At 37.7% G+C, this 26,934-nt stretch overlaps 1 protein-coding gene and 1 long non-coding RNA gene across 3 annotated transcripts in view; both read right to left on the bottom strand.

Moving 5' to 3' along the window:
* LOC100888341 (NACHT and WD repeat domain-containing protein 2) overlaps positions 1–18,340 on the bottom strand; it is a 36,919-nt gene extending 18,579 nt beyond the window's left edge. The window contains exons 1-13 of the mRNA XM_003728031.3: positions 17,560–18,340; positions 16,811–17,004; positions 15,949–16,146; positions 14,306–14,528; positions 13,521–13,639; positions 8,402–8,660; positions 7,806–7,887; positions 7,029–7,137; positions 5,975–6,150; positions 4,972–5,036; positions 2,250–2,426; positions 1,216–1,415; positions 142–286 (exon numbers count right to left, since the gene is read on the bottom strand). Coding sequence (XP_003728079.1) covers positions 142–286; positions 1,216–1,415; positions 2,250–2,426; positions 4,972–5,036; positions 5,975–6,150; positions 7,029–7,137; positions 7,806–7,887; positions 8,402–8,660; positions 13,521–13,639; positions 14,306–14,528; positions 15,949–16,146; positions 16,811–17,004; positions 17,560–18,077 — 2,465 coding nt within the window. The 5' untranslated portion in view covers positions 18,078–18,340. The remainder of the gene's footprint in view (positions 1–141; positions 287–1,215; positions 1,416–2,249; positions 2,427–4,971; positions 5,037–5,974; positions 6,151–7,028; positions 7,138–7,805; positions 7,888–8,401; positions 8,661–13,520; positions 13,640–14,305; positions 14,529–15,948; positions 16,147–16,810; positions 17,005–17,559) is intronic.
* Positions 18,341–20,517: 2,177 nt separating this feature from the next.
* On the bottom strand, positions 20,518–25,337 carry LOC115928004. 2 transcript variants are annotated; one of them, XR_004065813.1, is made up of 5 exons: positions 25,020–25,337; positions 24,069–24,162; positions 23,392–23,513; positions 22,629–22,743; positions 20,518–21,492 (listed from the first exon to the last, which is right to left on the bottom strand). It is a non-coding gene; the product is annotated as an uncharacterized LOC115928004 (long non-coding RNA). The 2 variants fall into 2 exon arrangements; XR_004065812.1 differs by lacking the exon at positions 25,020–25,337 and having other exon boundaries at positions 24,069–24,748.
* Between the last annotated feature and the right edge of the window lie 1,597 nt (positions 25,338–26,934).

Here is a 26,934-nt window from a genome sequence, read left to right as displayed (position 1 = left end):
AGCTTACAATACAAATAATATAAATCAATTTGTTTTCCCCCTAAAGGTTGACATAAAATAGTAAAAGTAAAATAGATAGATGGCGCAATATAAGTTCATTATATTATCATTATTACTATCATGTTTGGGGTCCAGACTTACCTTTCTGAGAAGTATTCAGCGATGTTCTGATGGAGTTGTTGCTTGTTGGGTTGCACGTAGCGGGAGTAAGCCACCTCAAAGAATATCCTGTGGTACCACCTATAGACAACCATGTTGTCTGCTCCACTTTCAACGAGATTACTCCCTATAAACAACCATACAAAAAGAAATGGTAATAACATTAATATTTCCTAATTTAAACCAAAACAATCACATCATACAGATACTTTGGCAGTAAAACAAGAAACATATTAACAGAATCTGGTACTAAAATATATAAGCATTAAATAATTTTTTTAATAAAATGCAACTTATCTACTTTAGAGGTATTATATGATGTTAATGTCAGCCTGCTGAGTTTGCTAGCTTTTTATTTCTTAAAATCAGTGTCATTATATATGCATCCAGCCTTTTTATCTGATTTGACGGCTTAAAATACCATGTAATGTCAATTTAAATATTAATATAACCAATCAAGACTTCAATACGATACATTTTACATTGTGTGAAATCCATATCCAGTCAAAAATCCCATACATCTATGGATAGATTACATTCTCTATCATTTTGTTCCCTTTCTTAAAGTCTCAGTTAAAGTATTGATTGTTCTTTTTTACTTGCTCTAATTCTTGAATATTATCATTTTCATTATTAAATGGAATTATGTATTAATCTATTGATTGACTAAAGCATCAGTGCTTAAAGGTAACTTACTTATTTCTGTTTCTGTATGATTGTTTTTTGTATAATTCACATATTGAAGTGGAATATAATTTATGTTGAATGGAATAAAAAAAAGATCACAGGAAAACAAAATCTAAACCAGTTTCACCTGTTTCACAAAGCCCTTTTTCAATGACAAATGCCCAAATTCAGTGACAAATCTGCTGATAACCAATCACACGCAAGGATTTCACTAGCTTATAACAAACACTGTCATTTGTCACTGATGACAAGTTTTGTGAAATGGGGCCCAGTTGTAGTTGGGTGGTAATAAGTCTCAACTGGCCTTTACGTTGTTTACAACTGAGTTGGCAGAACCTTGAAAGGAAAAGAAGAAAACCAATTCCATACCTAGATCAAGTCGTAACCTTGTCCACAGTAATGGTGGTAGCTTTCGTATTGGGGGAGTGGAATGTTCGAAGACGTCTTCCAGGACCGGGTCATCACATGACAATATATCGAGCAGCTCATTGGACGTTAGACCGGAGCGGGAACAAGTCAAGTAGCCGAGGGCGTGGGCCACGAAGAGTAAACCATGTTTCTCTTCCAGCCTAAAATAAATCAGAAATAAATTATTATTTATGGAGTCATAGTTAAATAGAAGAAGCGATTAAAGGGGAGTTCCCTGATATAAGTTGTTTTCAATAGAAGCAGAGAAGAGGAAAAGGTCAGTGAAAGTTTCCGCAACTTCTGATTGAAAAAAGGAAAGTTATGAATTTGTAAAGTTGCGATTGATCAAACACAAATTGGCAACTCTGTGACGTACCTTGCTAGGTGCCCTCCCATTTTGCTCTGTACTAAAAACAATCTTTCTTTTTTCCTTCAAGAAAATGTTCAATCATACATGCACCCTAGATATAAATATTGCAAATAAGTATGGAAAAAATCTATTACATCATTCAATAACGAAGAAATTGAAAGTTAATGAAATTTTAAACTGTAATTTAATTTATAAACGGTGCTTCTTACTAAGATATTGTGGGAGATGTGAGTTAGTCTAGCGGCACGTTCACTTGGTTAGCTCACTGTCTTCATCTACAAACTGACTCAGGCGAACCTGGTTCGAAACTGAGTCACGTCTTTCGAACCGGGACGTTAAAGGTCAGTCCCCAGACGTAAATGATCATATCTGATTGATACACGTCTGTACAAAAACCCGATTAGTTGTAGTAGTGGTGGTTATTTTTACCTGACGTGAGCAACCAGAGGACCAACGGCTTTAGGTCCTCTCGAAAAAAGACCTGGCAATGAGGATTAATGCCTTACCAAAGGGCACTAGTGCATCGCCTTGATTTCGAACCCGGGTCGCCAGATTACGAGACCACTGCTCTACCAACTGAGCTATCACGCTATCACACACATACACAAGGTAATAAGATTCTTACTGTTCAAATAGCTGCGTGATGATGCCCGTGATGTTGCCAGCTATCTTGCAGGTGGAGAGGGGTGTATAAGAGTACCAGTTGCTTGCCATGTCACATGCTATCTTCATGTAGAGAGCTGTTGGCTTGTTGTCCTGGTGTGCCTTCAGGACTATCCTCTTCTGGTCTGGCGTCAGCGTTCTAAAGAATACAATTTAATAATAATAGTTATAATACACAACATTTATTAGGCACTTAAAGGGATAGTTGAGTTCTGTTTTCAGACCGCAAATGCCTTCAAAGTGCATGGTTATTGCTCTTATTCTTATCTATGACATTTTTAGTGCCCTTTTAGAACCTAAAATTGCTATGAAGGTAATTTTAGACCCCAAAATGTGTGAAATTTAGCCAATATACGATCATACCAATTCAGCTCCACTTTAAAAAAGAACATGGTGCACGTAAATTAATTATTTAATTAAAAATGACAATACATGAGCTGGCTAATTGTGGGTAATAAAAGCCAACATCGGTATTGGCTAAAATACGACGTTAAAGGCGTTATTTCGTTTTTTTCAACATTTTTTTTCAAATTTTTCAAAATATCTAATATTTGTGGTGGTATACAAGTATTAGAAATCGTTATATTTCAGCCGTCTCTGAACCGATTTTGATCAAACAAAGATGATTTTGTCATTCAAATATTATGTTCTTTCAAATTTGACACTCAGTTTTTAATTATCTCACAAAAAAATTATTTTGTGTAGCACCCTCTGCAACAGAACTCAACTATCCCTTTAATATGATTGTTTTCTAAGCGTACCATTGTCTGTCTACAAGATTTAATTACCAACCAAAACTTAATAAACACACAATTTATAAAACTCTTCTTCTTTCAATAAATAATGCATGTATAATAATAAAAATGAGATCAAACATAAGATCGAACAAACAAGGAATAAGATTGTTTGCACGGCCTCCTTTGACTGACTCACAAGTGAGCCTGTGTAGAATATCATTCATGAATTCAAAAGGTGTGTTTAGTGTGGTCTTAAACTGGTCAAGGGAATTGAGTATTATGAATATGCACTGGTAATTTGTTCCATTGAAAAAGTTTCATTATGATCAACCTGTCTTGCCACTTTTAAAAGATCACACAAGACAATCTACTTTCCTCAGTAATAAAGAATGATGTATACCTATTTTATGATATTTAAGTTTCTCTCATTCTTATCTGTGATTTTATAAGTGCTGTGGTGCCTTTAGTTTTTAGCGCTTCTAAATAATCTATATTATTATTGTTATTATTATTATTATAAAAGTTGGCATCGCTGATTCTCATCACCTTTACGTCTACTAATCAGTGATTCCCTCCGAGCATTAGTCATCGATCAGCCTTAGGTCGGCGAGGCTTATTTCATATGTGAACTTGGCGCTGCTAACCTGCCAATCATATATATAATTGGGCGCTGTCGATTCCATTAACACAATAACCCAACAGCGCTTTGTTACCTGCTGGCTGACCCCCACATTGAAAACATTTAAAAACAGAGTAGTTCGTTTTGACCAACATTCCCCCACCCCTTAACCCTAATAAGGCCGGAGGGGGACGTACATTGTACAGATGGCGCCCGGCCACTCACTGACTTTTTTCTTTCAAGTCTTTTAAAACAAAGAGGAAGCCTCATCGGACAAAATATCAGAAAGTTATGAATATGAACAGGAATGGGCTCTTCAAATTGGTTATATTGCTGTGATGTAGTGGGAGACAACTTTCTCAAAATGACAAAAATTTCAATTTTTCAATAATGCATGACTCAGGATGGTTTATTCTCTTTAGAGGACCTAGAATAATATGCTATCCACAATATATTTTGATCAGTGCCCCCCAAGGGAGAATATAAATTAATTATATTTTTGTACGCGACAAACAGGAGAGTTATCTGAGACTCCGTCACAATCCACTGTTCAAACTGCCAATTTGAGATTTGCATTGACTTAGAAATCTCATATTTCAAACATTCATAACTTTCTTATTATTGGACCGATTCATTTCGAACTTTTACGATTCTGTTTCTCTTATTTTCCTGCTTTCATACAAATGGGTTGGATTGCCCTTTAAAGATAAATTTGAGTTAGAGGGGTGGAATGTCACCGGGGAGTTTAGCCCCTTCTCATTCTTACATAACACCGCATAAACAAAAATAGGGCCCTTTTCTTCTGTTTCAGGCAAGTTGGGACCCTTCGCACTCTTTTCAAAGACATGCAAAGCACTAATTAAGGCCGTTTAATTTTCAATCAATATCTTGTTAATTATAATAAGGATAATCAGTAATCGCAAATTAATTTCATCATGCAGAAGTGACCAACACTATAACTATAACTATAACTATACTAGGTGATATGCATAACTAAATATCGCTGAAAATTGAGGAAATAATAATAATAATAATATTAATTATGATTATTACCCTGGCCTTAGCATGGCTGCACTTACGGCGCTCTAGCAATTCAAGGGATTCATTCCTGCCAGGTACCCATTTACATCACCTGGGTTGAGTGTGGCAAATGTAGATCAATGTCTTGCCAAAGGACATTAGTGCCGCGGCGGGACTCGAACCGCGGACCTTGTGATCGACAGTCGAGGCCTTTTTTATTCTCAACCAACAATATCAAATTTGGTATATACCATTATTTGATCAGTTTAAGAACTCATAAGGGTGTAATAAAGACACAGTCAGCTTACCTTCCATTGTTGGCAAGTAAGCATTCTAGCATGGGCGACTTGGAGGTGTCATTCAGAGGCTTGATCTAAAAATGGAAATGATGTAAGAAAACCATTCATCTTTATGTTCAGTAACTTCAGTGGGAACATAAAAGAAACTTAGAAAATATGTTTAACATTTAATAGCAACTTCTCACAGAAAATAAATAATTGTAAGAAATGGATATGAGTTCAAGGTACTTATTCCCCTCAGAACATGCTGACAAATGAAGCCTTGAAAGTTTGGTAAACAAGTTTAATAAGATAGTCACAGTGCTACAGAATAATGTGGAAATTGTTATCCTTGTTAAAATGATATCTGTGATTTCAAACTTATGAGCACTACCAAACAAATAAAATTTCATCCCCCATTCTTTTGATGCTTTATCTAGCATTGCCAGACTAATACAAATAAATTAAATTTCTTTCAAAATCAACCCAAGATGCTAGCTATATATAGATCAACTTAGAGTTCCCATTGCTTCATTGCTTTAGAAACAGAACTTGTTATAGGCATGCCCTACAACAATCCCTTACACAAAACATAGCTGCCTTCAACATAAAGGCCCGAATTCGCAAAGTAGGTTGAAACTTAACCCATGGTTTAAATCTTCATTTACATAACCCATGGTTTAAAATTAGCGCAAATTAAACGCGCCACAGTTAGGGTTCTCATATTAGACGTGCGCAAGGCAATTACGCTTAATTTGCGCTAATTTTAAACCATGGGTTATGCAAATGAGGGTTTAAACCATGGGTTAGATTTAAACCTCCTTTGTGAATTTGGGTCAAAGAATCAATCATAAATATTTCCCCGAGGTTGGGTCTGCTTTTTATGCTAAAATCAATTTGAGATAAACATTGTTACATGTACATTACAAAAATTGTGACAACCCCATGGAAGGACCCATTTACAAATTATTCACAAATTGCTACAAATAATGCGCACAAAAGAATGTTAATTCTGAGCATCAGATGAGCTCACCTCTAGAAAGTAGTCTGACTTGTCGATGAGGTTCTTAATGGCTGTGAGGCAGAACCCGGCATCCGGTCGAACTGTCACCACCATGTGGACGTAATTAGACAGTTGCCTTGGTAACCAGAGGAGGTCACGACCTTGGTATTCATCCGACAGCTGGTCCAAGGAGTCCAGGAAGATCACTGGAGATGGGAGAGATGTATATATGCAAAATTATTGATTGCTTAAAGTGACTAATTGGTAACATTGTCCCAGATTCTGAAACAAAATCCTGGATTGAGCTCACGCTGCAATCATAATTATTTACCTTTAGGTTAGTCAGAAACCCCATGACTTTTACAAGCCAAGCACCTCTCTGATTATCGAGATATTTATGATTGGAAATCGAAATTTTTAATTTTTTTTTTCTAACAGGTTTTGCGACACTACAGTCTATCGGGAAAAATGAGTATGGTAAAACTGGTCACTCAAAGATTTTTACTTTTTCAAGGCACTTCATGATTATTTTGAAGCGCAATTTTCTTTTTTTTTAAAGGCTTTTACACCATATCACAGACACTGATATCACAAAAGGGAAATATGACTGGGACCACCCTCTATGTTTAGGTGTTGCATCCAGTGGATAAGTCTCCGGATTGAGAACCGCAAGGTAAGGGGTTCAAATCCCTGCCACATCGCTAATGTCCTTTGACATGACATTAATATACATTTGCCACATGCAAATCCAAGAGGGGTAAAGGAGTACCTGGCAGAATTAATTTCTTGAAATGCTAGAGCACCGTATGAGCAAACACTTGAAATCCGGGGTTATAATCCTGGAGTGTCAGAAGTGTCAAATCTGACAGGCATGAGCGCTACTTACGAACCCACTATTATAAGCAGTAGTACATTGAAACCTGTCTATAAAGACCACCCAAGCCAGACTAGAAAAGTGGTCTTTATAGGCAGGTGGTCTTTATGTACAGGTACATGTTTCGATGAGATACCATTTTCAAGGGAACAAAAAATGTGGTGTTTGTAGAAAGGTGGTCACTAAAGCAGGTTTGACTGTAGTACTCACTAATTGGATTATTCCTTGAAGCCTTTTGTAGGAGGAGTAAGAACATGCTCTGTAGCTTCTTGTATTCTTTGGGAATGAAGTGGTCATCAAGGCCAAGACAGTGGCAGATCTACGGAGAAAGAATGTGTGTTAAAACATTGGTTAAACTACGCAGATGTGACTCAATCTCTATGTACAATAAAGACCACACATGTATATGTTTTGGCTAGAGCCATATTAAAGGGAGTGTAGCATGGCAAATACTGGTTAACGCCATCTACGACTTCTTTCGGACATCTGCATGTAAACGAATGGACTAGATTAACCGTAGTCAGCGACTTAATCTCTACATGGTCTGCGAGAAACAGACAGAAGTTCTCCTCATGCTTCGGTTTCGCGTATGTTGCACGCACGTGATTGCTGCGGTCGCGTCGTCCGTATAGTTGTATTATACCCGATTGGCCCAGACTCCGGCCACAGGAAAGACACGTAGTCTCTGTGACACCACACCCCCTTTAAAGTAACCTTGTTGGACAAATTCTGAAACTTGAAATGTCTGCAAATATGTGGCTCACATTCACAAAGTTTCATGCCACGAAATACTTGAACCACATGACATACTAGCGAATCTATATAATACATGAAAGGTTCATGTCGTGAAAATCCCTAGTTTTACGGTATGTCAATAAACCTGTATGATACACGGTACATCTTCTAATTTCAAAGTCAATTATATAAACTGTACATGTAGGATGTACGTCATACCCTTGCAAAACGGAAATGAGAAATGCTACAAACCTGTTCACAGATGCTATAGAGAAGGTTCCTAATGTCGTAGGACTGTGGTGTGATACCAATAAACCTCACAATATGAATTGGCCTAGAAAAGCAGGAGTACAAACGACAAAAGTGAAATAATATGATTTTTAAATCGTATATACCGGGTGTCTGATATGTACAATTACATATAAACACATAGAAATATATACATATATAAATATAAACACATAGAGTCAACGGTGTATCAGTAATTGTGGTTCACAGTCCAGAGATTTATCCACTAGACACAAGGTGAATGAGCTTTGAGATAACTACTGTATGATTAACTTTATCAAAAGCCTTAGAAAAGTCTGTTGTGACTAGAATGGATATGGTACCTAATAAGTTGGCATGCTTCGTTAGAAAGTTTACAATATCTACAAGAGGGTGTGTTGTTGATCTACTCGGTCTACTCCCAAACAGTTTGGCATCTGTATAGTTTGGATGAGATATCAGACATCAACCATACATAGACCACAACACCTCTAAACTAACAACTCTGGTGTACAATTATCAGTTTTTTTTTCGTTTTTTTTTTGTGGGGGGGGGGGAGAGATTGCAGGTAATTTCATTACCTATTGGCGACCTGTCCCTTGTACTTCTCAACGGACATGCTGAAGAGCTTGGCAAGGAGGGCGGTCTTTCCCGTGCCTCCCAGACCGTGGATGACGAAGGGTTTGTCCTTGTTTGTCGCACTCGACAGGTATCCCATCAGTCTCTCCAGGTTCTCTTCCTGTCCGATGACCGTCGCCGCCCGGTCTCGGCAGAAGCTGCTGTGGTGCATGACCTCGACGAAGAGGTAGTTGTCCATGTCGTGTAGAGCCGTGATGGCATCTAAATAACAATACCGGTAATAATAATGCATGTATAGAGCGCAGAAACTATCCATGACGAAAACAGTCCATTTAAACTTCACCCCACTTTGGACCCGAAAGTGGGGTGCATTTTGGTAGTAAGCTCACCACAGAGCAAGAGAGAGTTAGAGTCCCTAATCTGCAGTATAAACAAACTTTGCCAGGACATCGCCAGCCCAACCTTGATAAGTACTGCTTGTAACTCCTCCATGATGTTCTAGTCTTATTCGCAGTCTCATAGGTTCGGATTATGTCCATTCTCATAGCTACCGGTATACATGGGAGATGCCAGTTTCATCTTCCTTGCTTCACTTTATAAGCATAGTTATATCAGGAACTTCCTGGTTATGATTATGTTCCTTTCAAGTTTCATCATAATTGTCTAGTTCGATATAGTACATGGACACAATTAAATATGATATTGTCTAAAATTGTCAAAAATATCTTAACATCAAAATGATTTCTGGTCATGTTTAACTATTTTAATTGAAGCCTTTTTACTTGATCTAATACTTTTATGAGGATGACATAGTCCGCAATAAACTTAACAAACATTATCATCCATACTATATGTCGTAGTTTATAACAATAATTACTCATGAACCTCACACTACAAGGACAACATTCATCCAGATTCTGAGATTGCTCATTCTCTCGAAGCTTGGTGTACGCGAAGATATCGGGAAAGAAAGCGGTCTGTAATACCAGACACGCAAGTGGGGTATTTCGGTCCCCGTTCACCGAAAAGTGAGATTCTCCATTTGAAAGTCGGGTAAGGTCGACAAATATAGCCTCTGTTAAAGGCGTTACTCCGCCACCAAATTTATTCGCATAGACGAAATAAACTCGAACGCGTTTAGAAAAATGGTGTAGGCCTAGGCCTATAAGGAAAGGCCGGGAAAACAAACATTTTGTTGGTTTGACCGTTATATATTTTTGAGGTATTAAAGCAAGAATAGAATGTTGTAAATATTGTTTTCGTTACATTTATTCCGTGCGTAATCTCAAGGTCTACTCAACTTTCTTTGCCTATTTCTTGCCCCCCCCCCCAAACGGCAGATCAAGGATTTGAAAATAGGGAGTGGCCGTGGCTCAGACGTCAAATTTGAAATAGGGGGGGGGGGGGGAGGGGGGGGGTGGTTGTTTAGGCAGACGGCATATTTCTTGGAATTCGTAATAAAGACGGTATTTAAAAAAATGATGATTCTGGCAAGATAAGAATTGAATTTCATAAAACTTTTATTCGATTTAATATGATCTGTATACGTATAGGATACAATATTTATTTCCCCACAACACATCAAGCCGTGATGATTGAATGTCCATTGCATGTAACTCGAAAGAAACGGAAACTCTCACATCTACAATCCTTTAGAAAGATAATAATTAGCCGAGTAATTAGGGCATTACAAGACATCGAAGGACTTAATCTATTTTACAATAGTTGATGCAACCATAATGGAACATTATGCTTCTCGATACTGAGGATATGAAATTTCAGCACAAGTGTATTTGGTTTCAAAATTTTATAGCAGTTCGTTAAAGAAACATTTCGATGCTCACTTGTATAATAAATCTCTATGACAAGCTCATTTTTATCACGACAGTTAAACCTTTTCACTTTTTGATACTAAAGATTGTTGAAGAATTGCCTAATTGACTGCTCGGATGATTTTTTACCTTTCTCCGAAACCTCTTGGTTTTTTGCTCATGATTATAGCGCATTATTCTTTTTGTCACTGTATGTATTAATAAGCAAATACATATCTGCACAATGAACGTCTTTATGATTATGATGTCCTCGTTTCGTTGTATGTTATAAATTCAATATCATGACGAGAAGTGCGTCAAAAATATCTTAACATCGAAATGATTTCTGGTCATGTTTAACTATTTTAATTGAAGCCTTTTTACTTGATCTAATACTTTTATGAGAATGACATAGTCCGAAATAAACTTAACAAACATTATCATCCATACTATATGTCGTAGTTTATAACAATAATTACTCATGAACCTCACACTACAAGGACAACATTCATCCAGATTCTGAGATTGCTCATTCTCACGAAGCTTGGTGTACGCAAAGATATCGGGAAAGAAAGCGGTCTGTAATACCAGACACGCAAGTGGGGTATTTCGGTCCCCGTTCACCGAAAAGTGAGATTCTCCATTTGAAAGTCGGGTAAGGTCGACAAATATAGCCTCTGTTAAAGGCGTTACTCCACCACCCAATTCGGAACAGCTTGCCACATGCAGTATCGTGAATGCGCCCGGCACTCTGAGCGGCCGTTTTTCAGTGTATTTTCTTTTAGTGTTCTTAAAAATTCGCCGTGTCGTTTGATCAAAGAGGTACTGGGCAAGCCTGCCTATTAATGATTTGGTTCAATACATCAGCCATCTAACCTTTATGTTTTAAGGTAATGATTATATTTATGCAGAAAAACTAAAATACTTGTGACAGTGCGATTATTTCAAGCCGCCCTTTTTAGGTTATTATGCAGCAACATGACCAATCAAAGTTTGGTCCAGTTAACGCTTGTTGGTTGGTGGTTTTTTTAAAGTTTATTTGTCCAATTAACTTTTTTATCTTCTCAATGTTTCCTTTCCATGTTTTCTTTCCATCTTTCCTCATGTTTTTCACTATTATCACCTTTGTTCTATATACCTTTCGGCTAATATTATTCTTTATTTTTCTCCTTCTTTCAACATCTCTTTTCTAATTTTCATTATATATTTCTTTATTTTCTCCTAATTTTATCTTCTTTAGCCATCTTTCCTTATGCCCTTCTTTATTTTCTCCGTCTTTCTAATTTTCATCTTTCCTTATGTATTCCTCTATTTTCACCTTGTTTTATTCTCTCTATCTTTTCTCATGTATTTCTTTATGTCTAACCTTCATTATCTTCTGTTTCCATCTTTCCCTGTGTATTTCTTTTTAAACCTTCTTTTATCTTCCTTTTCCATCTTTCCTTATGTTATTTTTTATTTTCTCCTAATTTTATCTTTTTCATCTTTCCTTATGTATTCCTCTATTTTCACCTTGTTTTATTCTCTCTATCTTTTCTCATGTATTTCTTTTTTTTCTAACCTTCTTTATCTTCTGTTTCCATCTTTCCTTATGTATTTCTTTTTAAACTTTTTATCTTCCTTTTCCATCTTTCCTTATGCTATTCTTTATTTTCTCTTCCTTCTTTCCCTCCATTTCCATCTTTCCTTATTATCACCCGTCTTTCCCTATTTTATCCTCCCTTTATATTTTCCTTCTGCATTTTTCCATTGCCAAGCACGTCAATGTTCTCTTCTATACGTAAAAGAAACTTAAATAGCTAGTACTTGCTAAAAAAAAAAACCAATATGAAGTGAGACTTTAGACACACTGAATCCAGGCCTATTATAAATATAGGTGTAGGGTCTGCGATGAGAAGACTATGAATCTGGACTGGATATCAGATACCAGCTGGTAATCCCTTTATCAGTAACTAGGCTATGATTGACCACTGTCTCTCTCCCCATGGACCCTACTGGTAATCCCTTTATCAGTGGTCAGTGCTCCTATCAGATTATGGTAGCTCCAGGAAAAGTGGTGAACTGGTGAGCAGAGCTCAAATGAGATGTTTTCCTAATGCCAACATCAAGTATATACTCTACTGCGCTACAATAGCTCCTGGTATGCTTAGGTTCACAGTTAATTGAACAGATGTGCTTTTAGTTTTGATTTGAAGATGGACACATAGAAAACATGTCAGCTGAAAACGAGAAGGGCTATAATACAATTTAGAATTGATATACATGTATATTTATTAGTACAGTGAAACCTGTCTATAAAGACCACCCAAGGGAGACAAGAGTAGTCTTTAAAGGCAGGTTGTCTTTATGTACAGGTTCCTTTAGTTCAAGTTTCAATAAGAAACCATTTTCTAAGGGAAACAAAAAATGTGGTCTTTGTAGACAGGTGGTCTTTCTATACAGGTGGTCACTAAAGTAGGTTTGACTGTATATACAAGGAGAATTGTAACAGACTTTTATAATTTGTGTAAATACAGTCAAACCCATCTATTGAGACCACCTAAGAGAACAAGAGAAAGTGGCCACTGTAGACAGGTGACCTTTCTAGACAGGTTCTACAACACACATTTCTTTCTTGAGGGAGACAAAATACACGGCCACTATAGACAGATGAACTTTATAGAGAGGGGTCACTAAGACACGTTTGAATGTAGATAGTAGGGTAAAAGCTTTTCGTTTTCTTTATGGATTAGCGTGGGAAAGTCGAGACTCTCTTGTGACAAATAGTATGTTTCATTATTTTGGAGGGAGGAGGGTCTCTCTTCGTAGTTTTCTTAAATCTGCGCATATGGCACCATCTTGCAAACAGTTGTGATTGATTCAAATCCATCACAAAGATTTTAAAAGACAAACGTGTAGGATTTTGTATAAGTTTTCAACTGTTTGAGAACTTGAGATTAAGCTGAATCGATCGCAACTCACTATAGGACAGCTAGGCCAAAAGCTAAATTGCTTTCCGTTCTTGTGTATCATTTTGCTGCTTGACAGATTTTACCACAAAATGTCTGTTCCATAGGATTAAACTCCATGTTGCTAGTATTTTGCATTTTTACCCCATTTTTTTCTTTCCCCCCCCCCCCATATCTCAAATTAAACTCCATTTTGCTAGTATTTTGCAATACAGAGGGGCCTGAGTAATAATCATGCCAATTTTTTGCCATTTTCACCCCATTTTTTTCTTCACCCCACAACCCCCTCCCCCGATTCTACCCAGGGAACACGTGACCTATCAAACCTTACATGTATGTCAGCCCATAATGGAGGTACTTACATGATTTGATAGAATTGACCATGAACTGGCAGAACATGTCAATGAAATCCCTGAGTGTTTCCTTGTTCTTCTCATCCTTCATCATCTCATCTTGGCTTGGTAGAAATCGTAGAGAGTAACTGGGAAAAAAATATGTATTTGTCAATTATTTAGTATTACTTTGTCATATATGCACACTTGACAATGATTATAATGATCATAGCATTAATATGGTGCAATACTATTAAAAAAAATCAAAGGTACAGGCTCCTCTAATAGGTATTGACATATTTGCTGAAAAGGGTAAAATTTGAGGAATGATGTGAATTATTTGAATTTCCTAAAGGAGCGTGTTCCTCAATATGACAGTTGTTCATACACTGAATGGCAAAGATGGTTAAATCCATAGACAAAACACCAGAATTACTACTTAAGGATTATGCACAAAAGATTTTGATGTCAGCAATACTAAATCCATTAACATTGTTAAATGCCAATATGTCACTGTTCAGTCAACAATGAATTGACTTTCATGATGTGAGAAACATAAGAATTAAAGCTTGTCTGCACTAGTTTGGCCAGGGGGATTAAACCTCCCTGCAAGGTCGCTGACAGGTGGTTATCTCATCAAATCAGCTCTCAATTAACATAAGAAAAGGGGGATCATGGGGCACCAACAGGCATCAATTAGCTATAAGTAGTGCAGTAGGACTTTAAACGATTGAAGATTATATAGCACTCTCTCTCTTACATAACCCAACTCCTGAGATCAGCCCTATGTATGCTATGCCACTGACTATACTTACTTGTACAGAGCATCCGAGGACATCGCCTTTAAGAGTTTCTCCTTCAGCTCTCCTAGCTTCCTCTGTTTCTCGGCCTGCTCCGCTGGGGAGCCGCTATCCAGGAAGCTACGGCTGAACTTCTCCGTGGGATCCAGACCGTGAACGCAGCGAGTGAAAGTGAAGCAGCGAGGAGGGCCACTGGAGCTCCGGCTGTCTATTCCTTCAAGACCGACTTCTATCTCACCTGCAAATGAAAAAACGTTATGAAATAACATCTCTATGCGCTTCTAAAGAGCTTTGAAAATTATTACCCTAGCTTAAGCTCCGGCAGCCATTATCAGCGCACAGTGCATTTCAAGGAATAATCCTACCAGGTACCCATTTACCTCACCTGGGTTGAGTGTGGCAAATGTAGATCAATGTCTTGCCAAAGGACATTAGTGCTGCGGCGGGACTCGAACCGCAGACCATGTGATCAACAGTACGGTGACATATCCACTCGACCACAACACCTCTACATTTACATTTACATTTCCCGACTGCCATTTTGAAATTCATCGATTTTTGAGGAATACCATTTACAGTACAGGAAAAAACAGTTGGTGGTTGATCATTCTAATTTTTGGATGAGCAGCGCATGGAAGCGAGGATCAAGGAGAGTCAGGTGACACAAAACAAGAAACGTACCAAAGTTTCAAGAGCGGGCATTTACACTGCAAAAATCTGTGAAATTTCGGCAGGCATTTAAAAAAACCACTCTAGAGTAGAGGTATGATTTTTTTTTCACTTTTAGTTTTCTGTCTTGTTTGCCGGTACCAAAGAAACACCGGAATGTGAGTTAAATTGATGATTTTCGCTTGCAGTGTAAATGTAGTTATTTTTATTTGTTTATAATTTGTATTTTTCCCCCACAGTAGGGTGTTTTATTAAATAATAATGCAGTATACATTTTTCTTCATAACAACAGCTAATGGGTAAATGTAGTTATTGATGCACTTTACAGTATGGGAAGACTGAAGTACAATGTCGGAATACTGTACGTGGTATGTAGACCCATTTATGAGAAGTTCTGGTTAGAACAGCATTCTTGAACAACATGTTTTACCTGCACGGCTTCCTGGGAATTCTGTGGTGACAATAAAGGCAAGGCCCTCATGAGGAACTAACTTTATCATATGACGAACTGTGAGATTTCTTTGAATTCAGTTACCAATCTGATAACATAATGCTGAATTTTCTTGAATTTAGTTTAACAATAATGATATTCAGCTTTTATATAGCGCTCAATACATCTCGGACGTCTCTTTAGCGCTTTACAGATATTACCCCGGTCATTGAATTCAATACTTGCCGGCACACACTGTGTGCACAATCTCACTCCCTGGGGAGCATTCCAGCCATGCGTAACTTGACGCTCACAAACTGTTTGACAAACAATGACGGTCGCATCCTACCAGGTACCCATTTTAACACCTGGGTGGAGAGTAGCAATTGTAGGTTAATATCTTGCCAAAGGATATAAGTGCTGTGTCGGGATTCGAACCCTCGACCTTCGCATCTCCAGTCAAGCGCCTTAAACAACTCAACCATGACACTCCCGTTAGCAAATCAAGTCACTTTGGTTGCTCTAGGGAGAGGGGAAAGTGTGTTTCTATCGTCCTTACCTTCTGTAACTGACTGAGTAACGTCTTTGACGTATTCCGGATCCATGTCAGGGGCGTACTTGACGGCCCTGTAGATACAGGTCTGGAGGACTGAGAACACCTTGTTCCACTCCTCTCTGTCGGTCCCAGCAAGGTCCTCATCAAGGCTGTAGTAGTTCTGGAGCCTGGAGTCGATCGGCTGGAGGAGGTACTCGGGCTCTACATGCCAAGAATAACAGAATTTGTATATATAAATATTCAGTTGCTATCATGTGAAAGATGGGTGTGTTGTAATGCTTTATTTGGTATGTTGTCGATCTGGGGGGTGTTTCACAAAGACTAAGATTGACTTTAAGTTGGAGTTAACTACGGCAGGCCGTTCATGCCATTATTTGCTCTCACCATTTACTGTCATTTGACACTTGGGACTGACCAACATCCATGTACAAAGTGAAACTTCATCTTTTAACAAAGCATTTATAACAATTTGAACATTTCATTCAATGTCATTTCATTCAGAAACATCATGTATTCTGTTTTCTAACATCTTGGGGGTGTTTCACAAAGATCTTAAGTTGAACTTATCTGTAAGTTGGACTTAACAATTATTGAAAGCCTTTAGCATCTTTGAAAATATTTTGTAAAAGTTATTTTAAAGGGCATAAAATGTTGATTCAAATCGTTTATATTTTTATAATCAAGGAGATTTCATGTTCTTGATGTGGAATTTATGAAAAGTCTTAAAATACTTTAATTTTCACTTTTGAGTATATTTTATTTTGAGGCAACCAATGGCTCTCCATAATATTTAAGTCCAATTTAGGATCTTTGTGAAACACCCCCTTTGTATCTTAACTTTCTTGACAAATAAACCATACGCTACCTCCAAGAGCATTGGTATCCTTAATGTACCACTCCTTTATGAGGGCCACAGCTTCTAACGACTCGCTAGTCTCTTCCTTCTCTAGGTAGGATATGACCTTCAAAAAGTGGGTCATTGTAAATTTGGAGGGTATGGGTCGATACCCGTACTTGTCCCCTAGGATGGCCACAAAGTAAGGGCCGATAGAACCATCTCTGTAAAATAAAAAGTGAAGAAAGGAAAAAGAGAAAATAGTTAAATCAATAGATTTGATTTCGCATATATATTTATTTCACATATTGTCATTTTTTTACAATATTCTTGTGTTTACAAACCATATTCCAAACCAAAATTTCAAGAGAATACTGAGGAGGTAAAGGCGAAAATGTTAACACTACGATTCTACTGCCAGTCTTTTGTTTTTAACATAACTATTGATTAAAAAGATTGAAGCTACAGACTACTAACTTCCTTGCCCATAAGGGAGGGGAGAGGGGACTCAACAGATATGCTTCCAGTGTCAAAAATAAAACCTCCCTGGATGTTCTACCATTACATCAACTTTTTCACTTTTTTTCAGGATATTTATAATACCTCTATTTAACATGTTATTCAAAGGATGACCATATTTAGCCCCTGGGGCTACGCAAACTGGCCCTGTAACCCCTTTGCAATCTTGATCTCGTATCTGAATGTTGTTTTCTTCAAAATTTCAAAAGATCCCCTTCTCCCAAACCCATACGCCAAGAACAAAGTGGATTCGACCTTACCTACACCTAGCGACCTCATCGTAACAGATATCAGCAGCCATGTGTCTGTTGGATGCCCCTTGTCGGATGCCCCAGCGGAAATCCACCACGTTGAAGTCGATGCCGATCTGGCGGCAATAGTCCCTGATGTACGGGTAGGCATCCATAAGTAGCAAGTCTCTCTCTATCCTGGTGTCCGTGAAGGTGGAACTGATGAAGACCCAGACGGACCTTCCGCTGGTGTCCATCCCCGGCGGGGGCACGGTCCCACGGATCATGTCGCGGAACATCTGCGTGCTCTCCAGGTCACTGCAGGCGGTGTCCTGCGCCTTCTCCTGCTCCTGCTCGAGGTCGGATGCCGCGTTGTGGAGGATGCTTCGCCAGGGTTCGCGCTCGCTCCGCATGCTGCTCCAGAGCCCGTTGTTGAGCAGCTTGAAGCGGATGGTGGCCTTGAGGCCCATCCAAGCCTTGGAGTTCCTGTGGTGGTGGCCACCTGCTTGCCTGTTCTGCAGGGCTGGAATGGAGCCTGCCGAACCCATTCTGGAACGTTCACCAGGGGCCCGTTTCACAAAGACTTTTTACAATGACAAATGACAAACATCAGTGACAAATCTGCTGATAACCAATCAGAAGCGAGGATTTTAGTAGCTTATAACAAAAAGACTGTCATTTGTCACTGATGACAAGTTTTGTGAAATGCTGCCCAGGTTCAGGCAGCGCTCCTTTGGGCTGGTCGGAAGCAAGTCGGCCTTAGCAAAGGTTTTATTTTTCTTTAAGATTCCATGGTGGTTGTGATGAAAGAACTCTCTGTACTGTGAAAGATAAAACGTAAAGAAGTGTTAATAAATACAAACATTAAAAGACTATAATTGATTGCAAAGTAGTTCTATTAAACTTTAATTCATTAATATACTTTGTCTCAAAATATATTCTTGCGTTTTAACCTACCCGGGTATACATCTACCTTTCACTAGTTTCTGGAAGAATTTTCAAGCAGATGAACTCTCTAATTCTCCCCTCCCTTACATGTATCTCTCTCCCTCTCTCTATCTCTCTCTCTATTTCTTGATCACCACCTCGTACACCCTCTCTCTATCCCTCCCCAACTCTCACTCTCTCTCTCTCTCTCTCTTTTTCTTTTATTCTCTCTATTTTCTTTCTCTCTTTACATATCGTCACCGTTTTCACGAAGTGGTCTCGTGGCTCGCGCAGCAACAAAAGTGAATTTCGAGATAAACGCATTTTAACATTTCATGTTATTAAAACGGGGGTTAACGTACATCTTCAAAGATTTCCTTTGACAACCACATAGTACAGATTCTAACGATTCTGCTCATTTATATTTTGTTTACAAAAAATATATAATCAAGTGGGGATATTGTAACAAACTGTGGGATCGGTTCGTGAAAACGAAAATATGCGCATTCAACATACGCGTCGTTTTCACGAAGCGGTCTAGAGGAGTGCGCGACCGGTTCTTGTGTGAGAGGTCTCGCCTTTTCCGTTTTCACGAAGTGCGCTATTCGACAGCAGGCTATATGAGTTTCATGAAATATCTCGTAAATACCATCTAGGAGTTTTGTTTCCTTTCATAAGATGAAGTAGTATGACCCTTTAAACAACATATATTTTTTCACAAGCTAAATTCTTACACATTAATGAGTTATTATAAGTTTAAGTTGTTTAATTATGTTTGTCGCCCTCTTGAGTCCCAAAATGGACAAATGGACGAAAGGTGTGTCTTTCAACTCCTCTTTTTGTTATATGAGGGAGAACATGATGTAAACCCATGTTGAAAAACTAACTTCTAATAAAGTATGTGAACTTAGCTTTACATCCTATTCGAGGAACACTCAAAACGTCTTTCCCCCTTGCTTTACTGCAAATGTTTCTACTTTTACAAGGTCACATAATTACTTTTCACATTATTTCTCAAATTCTACTTTACTAACAAATGATGAAGGAAATGACATAATAATGATAATATTAAGAATAACTTATAATGATCTTAGGATTATTATAATTATTGCAATCATTCCTATTGATATTATTATTATTATCAACAAATTGTGTTCACAGACATTACTTATTTGGGACCGGGATCCAGAAAATACCATCCATACTGTCAAATATGAACCCCCCCTCCCCTCCCACCCCTATACAACTGCATTCGTCATACCTAGTTGATTCTGTCTCTTCACAATCACATCACTCTGGAATCATGTTCTGCTTCAGATGTAACTAAGTTTGATTGAATATTTTTGTCAATGATCAAAAGTATATTTGTATACTTTTTGTTAGCACTCAATTGCTTCTCAGTTCTTTCTCTCTCTCTAGCTCTCTCATGCAAACTTGAACATTCCCTCTACCTCTCTCTCTTTTTTTGGCTCTCAATTTCTTTCTTCATTTAACACATCTCATAATCGTTTGTAACGCTTCTGCTGCCGTATCTTCTTGCCACATAAGTCATCATTCTATAGTACATTACTCTCTCAGACACATTTCTTCCATAAACAAATCAAACTCAACAAGGATTAACGTTGAATAGCACAAAGCAATCAAATCTTAAGATGAACACTTTCATCATGGTAATGACTGAATTTATTTCTTTGCAATATAACTGGAATCGTTTTTTTTTACAGTTCATTTCACAATTACATGTACAATCATTACAAATTGATAAATCATAATAATAATAATAATAATTATAATAATAGCCTAATAGTTCACTCCAAATTTTATTAAACCGAAACGGAAATTCTTTTTGCCCAATTGATCGTGAGCCCGGCAGCCGCTGAGCGCCAGATCGACGTTGCTCTATCCCTTATTGTTGAACGCCAAACAAGGTAGCAACAACACCCATCTTAACGTCTTTTGGTATGACGCGGCCGGGATTCGAACCCACGACCTCCCGGTTGTGAGGCGGACGCTCTACTGACTGAGCCAACACTCCGGTGTAATGAATCATGTTTGAATATCAAAATTGCAACTTATTTAACTGTAGCCCACACTCATGGCAAAAAATACAACATGGTAGCTCTATAAAGAAGGGGGTACCGGTGTTCTTGGAAAATTCTGAAATGCAAATTCACAAGGCCACTGATTAGGGGGAGGGTTACAATATAGTTTGAGTACTGCCACAATGGAAGAGGAGCTTAAAAGAAAATCATTAATTATTTATATTTTTTGTGTATGACATACAAAGTTGTCAGCTGCATACGTCCCTGTTGCCTCATAAAATTGCAGATCTGAGATTTACATAGATGTTGTAATCTAACTTTTCAAACATTATTTCTTATTCTATGTCTGATTTCTTTCAAACTTTCACCAGTCTATTACATTCATTTTTTTCTGCTTTAACATAAATCAACTTGTTACAAAGGTTGGATTGCCCTTTGAAATATAAACTATTAGCAATTAATATTAGTCCTACATGCCAAATCCTTCTAAAAAACATACAACACTGAAAGTTTATGGGATTAAAACTTCTTACATGCAACTTTCATATGATGGATGACCTTAGTCTGTGCTGTTCTTAGTGAGGAAGGAGGGAGGTTGTCACTGTCAAAATAATACTAACAATATGCTCAAGGCGCTCCAACTATTACCCTGGCTCTGCTATGCAGCCGCTTTCGGTGCTCACAGCAGAGTGCCAAATGTAGATTAATATCTTGCCAAAAGACATTACTGCTGTGGCGGGACTTGAACCATGGATCCTGTGATCCACAGTCCAACTACTTATCCACTAGAACACAAAACCTCTAAATGGAGGCACATTCGGAGTCAGAGTCTCCTGTCAGCGTTGCAGTCCCCGTCCAGTCCACATCTATCTAGCTCATAGTAACTCTTGAACCCACCCTAAGCCTTCCGTTATATCGAAGATCTCGTTTCTTGCCACAATTGATCTCTCCATCACGATCCCACCTAACAATAACTTCTGTATTTTTGTCCATCCTAAGAGGTAATTGACAAAAGATTGTTACAATCAAGTTATCAATAACTCGGTTCAATGATAAGTAGAGAAGACAGTAATTTTATTTCATAAAACAGGAATGAAACCTAGAAACAGGTATTAAATAAAAAGTGGTTTTACTCTGTCCTAAATTGATATTTTGAAATATACAGTAACTATAAATGAAAATCAGAATATGAATTTAAGGTCTACTTTTAACAGAAAAAAAGCAAAGCATGCACCGAGTAGAAAAGCAGATTTGCAATTGTTTTATAAATACTGTTGCACCATTTATTAACTTAGAATGCAATTTGTGACATTGTGGCACTAAATTCCTGGTAGGAAATCAGAGTGGTATAACTCCTATTTTACAAATATGAATGGCTTACCTGTGTTCAACACTTTTAGGTTGGGAGGATTGGTATATTGTTTAAAAAAATTGTGACAGCATACTCCATGGTCTGTATGGTACTATTGTATTCCATTTCAATAAAAAATGTAGAGGACATCTATACAGTATTTATCAACCACTGAAGATGATATGATAGGGTTCCATATGTATTACTGGGTTTGTTGTCAATCATTGAATTGATATGTTCATATCTAAAGAAGATATAAAATCTGCAGGTTATCAGCAAATGTGTGATGAATGTTATAAACCCAGTAAGTAATAATGAATGCACTTGCATGTACTTGTCTGCCAGATTGAAAGAAACTTTATTATATCAACTTTCAGAAAGACCACTCAATAAGGATCAATATTCAAAGTTAGTCAAGCGTATAATATCATTCATTATTATTTAATTATCTCACATAGACACGCGTGATGTAGCAGCGGGTAATATAAGAGCATATTACCATACGTTTCACATCTGGGTACTTGTACATGATAAATGTATAAGTGATACTTGAAATATAAGAAGAGGATAATTGATAATAATAACATTGACTGGCTCACATTTTGGTTGATATGAGACAATATTGCCCTCAACATAACCATATTGCCCTCGTCTTCGACCCGGCTAATATGATTATATTTGGGCAATATAGTTTCATATTCCCATTAAAGCCAGTCAAAATTATAAAAATATTTCATATATAAACAATATCAAATGTAACAAATTCGGTTAAAACTTACCTTTGATGACTGAGGGGACTTAGCTATTCAGTCGGTCGGTCTGTCAGTCGTTTGGTCTGACCTCCAAACCGTGGTATTGGAAACGTAATCAGTTCAAGGGCAGAGGGTGAAGATGCTGGGTTAAAAGGAGAATATATTTGATAACTCATGATGGATGCAGAAAACCCCCAACACAGCTCGTACAGGAAGCTATACTGGGATGATATGATTTTAAAATCGCATCTCTTCAAAAAATTACAGGCATCAGGTTAATGCATATTATTTTATTTTTTCTGTGATGAAACAACACAAATTAGTGTTAACTCTCCTTCTTCACCCCCTTCCCCCTATGAAAAAAAGACAATAAGAAAAATACAAAATATAAGATGAAGCCTGTCATCTTGTAAGTTGATACACAATAAGTAGCTCAAACATGACATGTTGGCAAAATGAATGTCTGTCACGCACATTAAAGAGCGAGGAACTTGTGTTTGATGCCTTACAATACCATCAACTGCCTAAAACCTTTCAAAGCAAGATCAGTCATGCGTTTATGAAAAAAATTGAGTGTTTGGGAACCCGTCATCTTTGGAGGGCCCTCCTAGCACCACCACCACTTTGCGCACATTAGAAAATTATTTCCCAGCATAGTTTTGTCCATGGATCATTGTTATGTAAATGAAAATAGTTCATTTGTTTGCTAAAGATTGACCCCCTCCCCCTCGCCAGCCCAACTCCCAATCAATAACTTTTCTTTTGGAGCTAATTTCCTTACCACACATACCTCGTCAATTTGCTAAAAGCTCTCCACATCAGCTGCACAAACTCCTACATGGACATCAACCACTGGGGGTGCTAGTGGTCCCTCATCTCTTGCGTATCCCAGCTGTCTATTCTACTGGTAAACTATGAAAAAATATGAAAAATATTTGTTTAATTTTCTGCATTTGTTCAAACAAGCCACTTCATCTCACGGTTGGATATCCCTTTAACTTATTAGTAAGCACATCATTATCTAAAGCAATTAAGAAGACCTTGAATAATTAAGTCTCAGTCTTGCAAACATGGGATGAAACAACCCAAATTAGTGCTAACTCCCCCCCCCCCCCTCTCACAACGTGACGGACATGTGCGCTATACCAGAAGCCACTAGTACTATTATTATAAGCAACCCCCCCCCCCCCAACAAAACAAAAAGCCCGTCATCCTCTAAGTCCAAGGCAAAAGGTACACCTTAAGTAGCTCAACCACAACTTTGGTGGCAAAATGAAATTATCATGCACAATAAAGAGGGAGGAATTTGTAGTGGACGTCTTCCCATACCATCAGCTTTATCTTTGTCTTTAAAGCAAATTAATTAAGAGCAGGCATGCGTTTATGAGCATAAAGCCGAGTGTATAAGAAGCCGCTCCAGCTTATGCTAGGTTGACCCCCCCCCCCCCCCCTCCCATCCATTAGTACCTCAACAACATGCTAAAAGCTCTCCACGTCAAACTCCTACTTAGACATCAGCCACTGGGAGTGCTAGTGATGGTCCTCTCAGCCGGCTATTCTACTGGTAAAACCGGGAAGAAACATGAAATGTATTTGCTTCATTTTTCTGCATTTGCTGAAATTAAGCCACTTCATCTCAATTCTCATGGTTGGATTTCCCTTTAAATAATTAGCAAGCACAAAATTGTTTATTCATTCAAGCATACCTGGCTTTACTATTCAAGTCTCAGTCTCGTATTTATAACATGAACATGGAAAGAGCTTACGAGGGGGTCATTTAATATTTAAATCTAGTACTAGAAGTACTTAAGTACTAACGTAGTTCTAGATCTAGACTCTACGCTCGCGCTCGAGCCTAGACTCAACTCCTACGTCGCAATTGCCATTTTATGATTTGGCATTGTCATATCAACATTGACATTGAATTTTAACCAAAATGTGCCCTTGGCTAATTGGGCCTTGCCTTGGAGGCTTGGGCTGGTACTGCTTAATCAGTTAACATAGTTAATGTAAAATTATTATTAATGATATCTCCCCTGCCCTGGCCTGGGCTTCACTCTTCAGCGAATTCGCCTTGTGACTCGTGACATTGTTGTTACTGCATGTAACTGCTCCTGCACTTATACATGTTCAAGCTTATCTAAGATACTGTGTTAATTAATACTTATAGTAGCACTCTGTTGATAGTACTAATAGTACTAGTAGTAGTAGGCGAGTACTACGTACTACTAGTACTAGATCTGCATACTAGTAGACCGACAATACAACTCACGCAGAAAACAGTGCGTGGGACCGTAATGACCTATCTCGCCATTTCGTAACTTGATATCCGTTCAGAATATGAGTTTGTTTATACTGCTACAGACGATATTATTGAACGATGCATAACATTGTTTTAAAATAAGTGAAAATAATTACCTAGGGCGGTCAGATTCCTCTAACAATTCCGCCAGAAGCACCGGCATCTGTGACAAAGGCTTCGCGGAGCCGGTTCGTGTACGATTATCAATAGCAGACTACATTTGCGCGTAAGAGACCACTAGCGCACTTCGTGAAAACGGTGTTTGCCAGTTGTACCGCTTGTGATACGTTTCGTGACGTCACGTATGACGTAATTAAGTAAGATTAGACTTTGAAAATTACTGAAGTTGTAGACATTTATATACATTGCTCAAAAACGGTCAAAACTCGAAATTGAAAATTTCAACGATTTTGGCCACGAGACCACTTCGTGAAAACGGTGACGATATATATATATATATATATTCTTTATCTTTCCCTTTCTCTCCTTCTCTCTTTATCTTTCCTCTTTCTTTCTTTCTTTCTTTCTCTTGCTCTCTCTCTCTCTCTCTCTCTCTCTCTCTCTCTCTTGATATGTCTGGCTCTCTGTCTCTCCCCCCCTCTTATCCATACAGCTACATGTACATGTACACATATATGTGTCAGGACTTTTCTCTACCGGTACTCATCTTGTAGCCAGCAAGCCTATTGTTACCAGCTATGAGATTATACCAAGAACCTTCACTCTCCAATGCCTTTGTCTTGAATATTGATCCACTTTGCAGAATAGAAAGAGGGGTATGTCACTCCAATGAATGAGCTGATCATTATGTAATACATGTAGATAGACACACAGGATATATTTTTGGACCTTGCTATATTAAAACTAAAGACCAGTTATGGTCATATGTGATGGCATTGTGAAAGAAACATTGTGAAATCGATCAGAAAAGGTTGATTATCTAGCATAGATGTACTGCAAGGTTCTGGAATCATCAAAATGAAATTCTTCATAAAGTTAGAATCACTGTACACAGAAAGACGTTTATGGGACTACACACACGTGCGAGACACGTGCATTTGTATCTCTCAACAGGCGAGAGATACACTAATTTACCAAATACTGTATATCAATTAGTAGGCGGTTTCCCATCAACATTTTTATCATCATGTATTATTCAAAACATATTCTTTCACATGATTGGTAATGAGAGCTTCCATTTCATTTTTTGAAATTGGGGCGTATTCCAATACTGGTCTTTACCTTTAAACTGAAAATCAATGGATGTTATGTACATTACATGTATTGGTCTGTTGGCAGTGACTTGGAGCTGATGTGGAAAAATGATCTGAATGAAAGATCCACTATTACAGAAATATTACATTGATACACAAACGACACACATAGATATCCTGTTTTATACTGTTTTTTATACTGTTTTATACTGTTTATACTGTTTTTATACTGCAGCTCCACTGAAAAGGTCAATATACTGGTGTAATTTTTTTGGTTGTATTTATTAGTTAGTTTAATCAGATGAATCTCTTTTCGTTTATTATATTCCCATCATTTTTTAACTCTAGCATGCACCCTCTTTACAAAAAGATGGGAAAATATGTACATGTATATTCAATGACAATGGTTCTCTAAAGGTACGTACAAACAAACAATTTTATATCATGTGCAATCTGTCCACTGGATCCATTAATAATAGTTAGATCTACCAATCAAGACTTTTTCTGACATCAATAAATCAGCCAGAATATAATGATTCTTTGAGTTTGATACACAAATCCAAAAACTTAATAGACTAAATGTCAGTCTTGCACACTGTGCTATATGAAAATAGGTCTAGACCAGACACAAATTATCTGCCATTAATTAACAAAAAATATGGAAAAAACACCTAAAGACAGAAGAATTTGGGAATGTAAGACTAAGAGTATATTTTTATATATAGCACCACCTGTGCGCTTAGAAACACCTGTATAAATTTAGCGCCCTATAAATGAAATTATTATTATTATTACCACCAGGACTCTCAGCTACGGC

Source organism: Strongylocentrotus purpuratus, unplaced genomic scaffold (assembly GCF_000002235.5).
Source record: "Strongylocentrotus purpuratus isolate Spur 01 unplaced genomic scaffold, Spur_5.0 spur5_scaffold_21, whole genome shotgun sequence".
Taxonomy (NCBI): Eukaryota; Metazoa; Echinodermata; class Echinoidea; order Camarodonta; family Strongylocentrotidae; genus Strongylocentrotus; species Strongylocentrotus purpuratus.
Note: the sequence above shows the minus strand (reverse complement) of the source record. Positions and strands in the feature narration are given on the sequence as shown.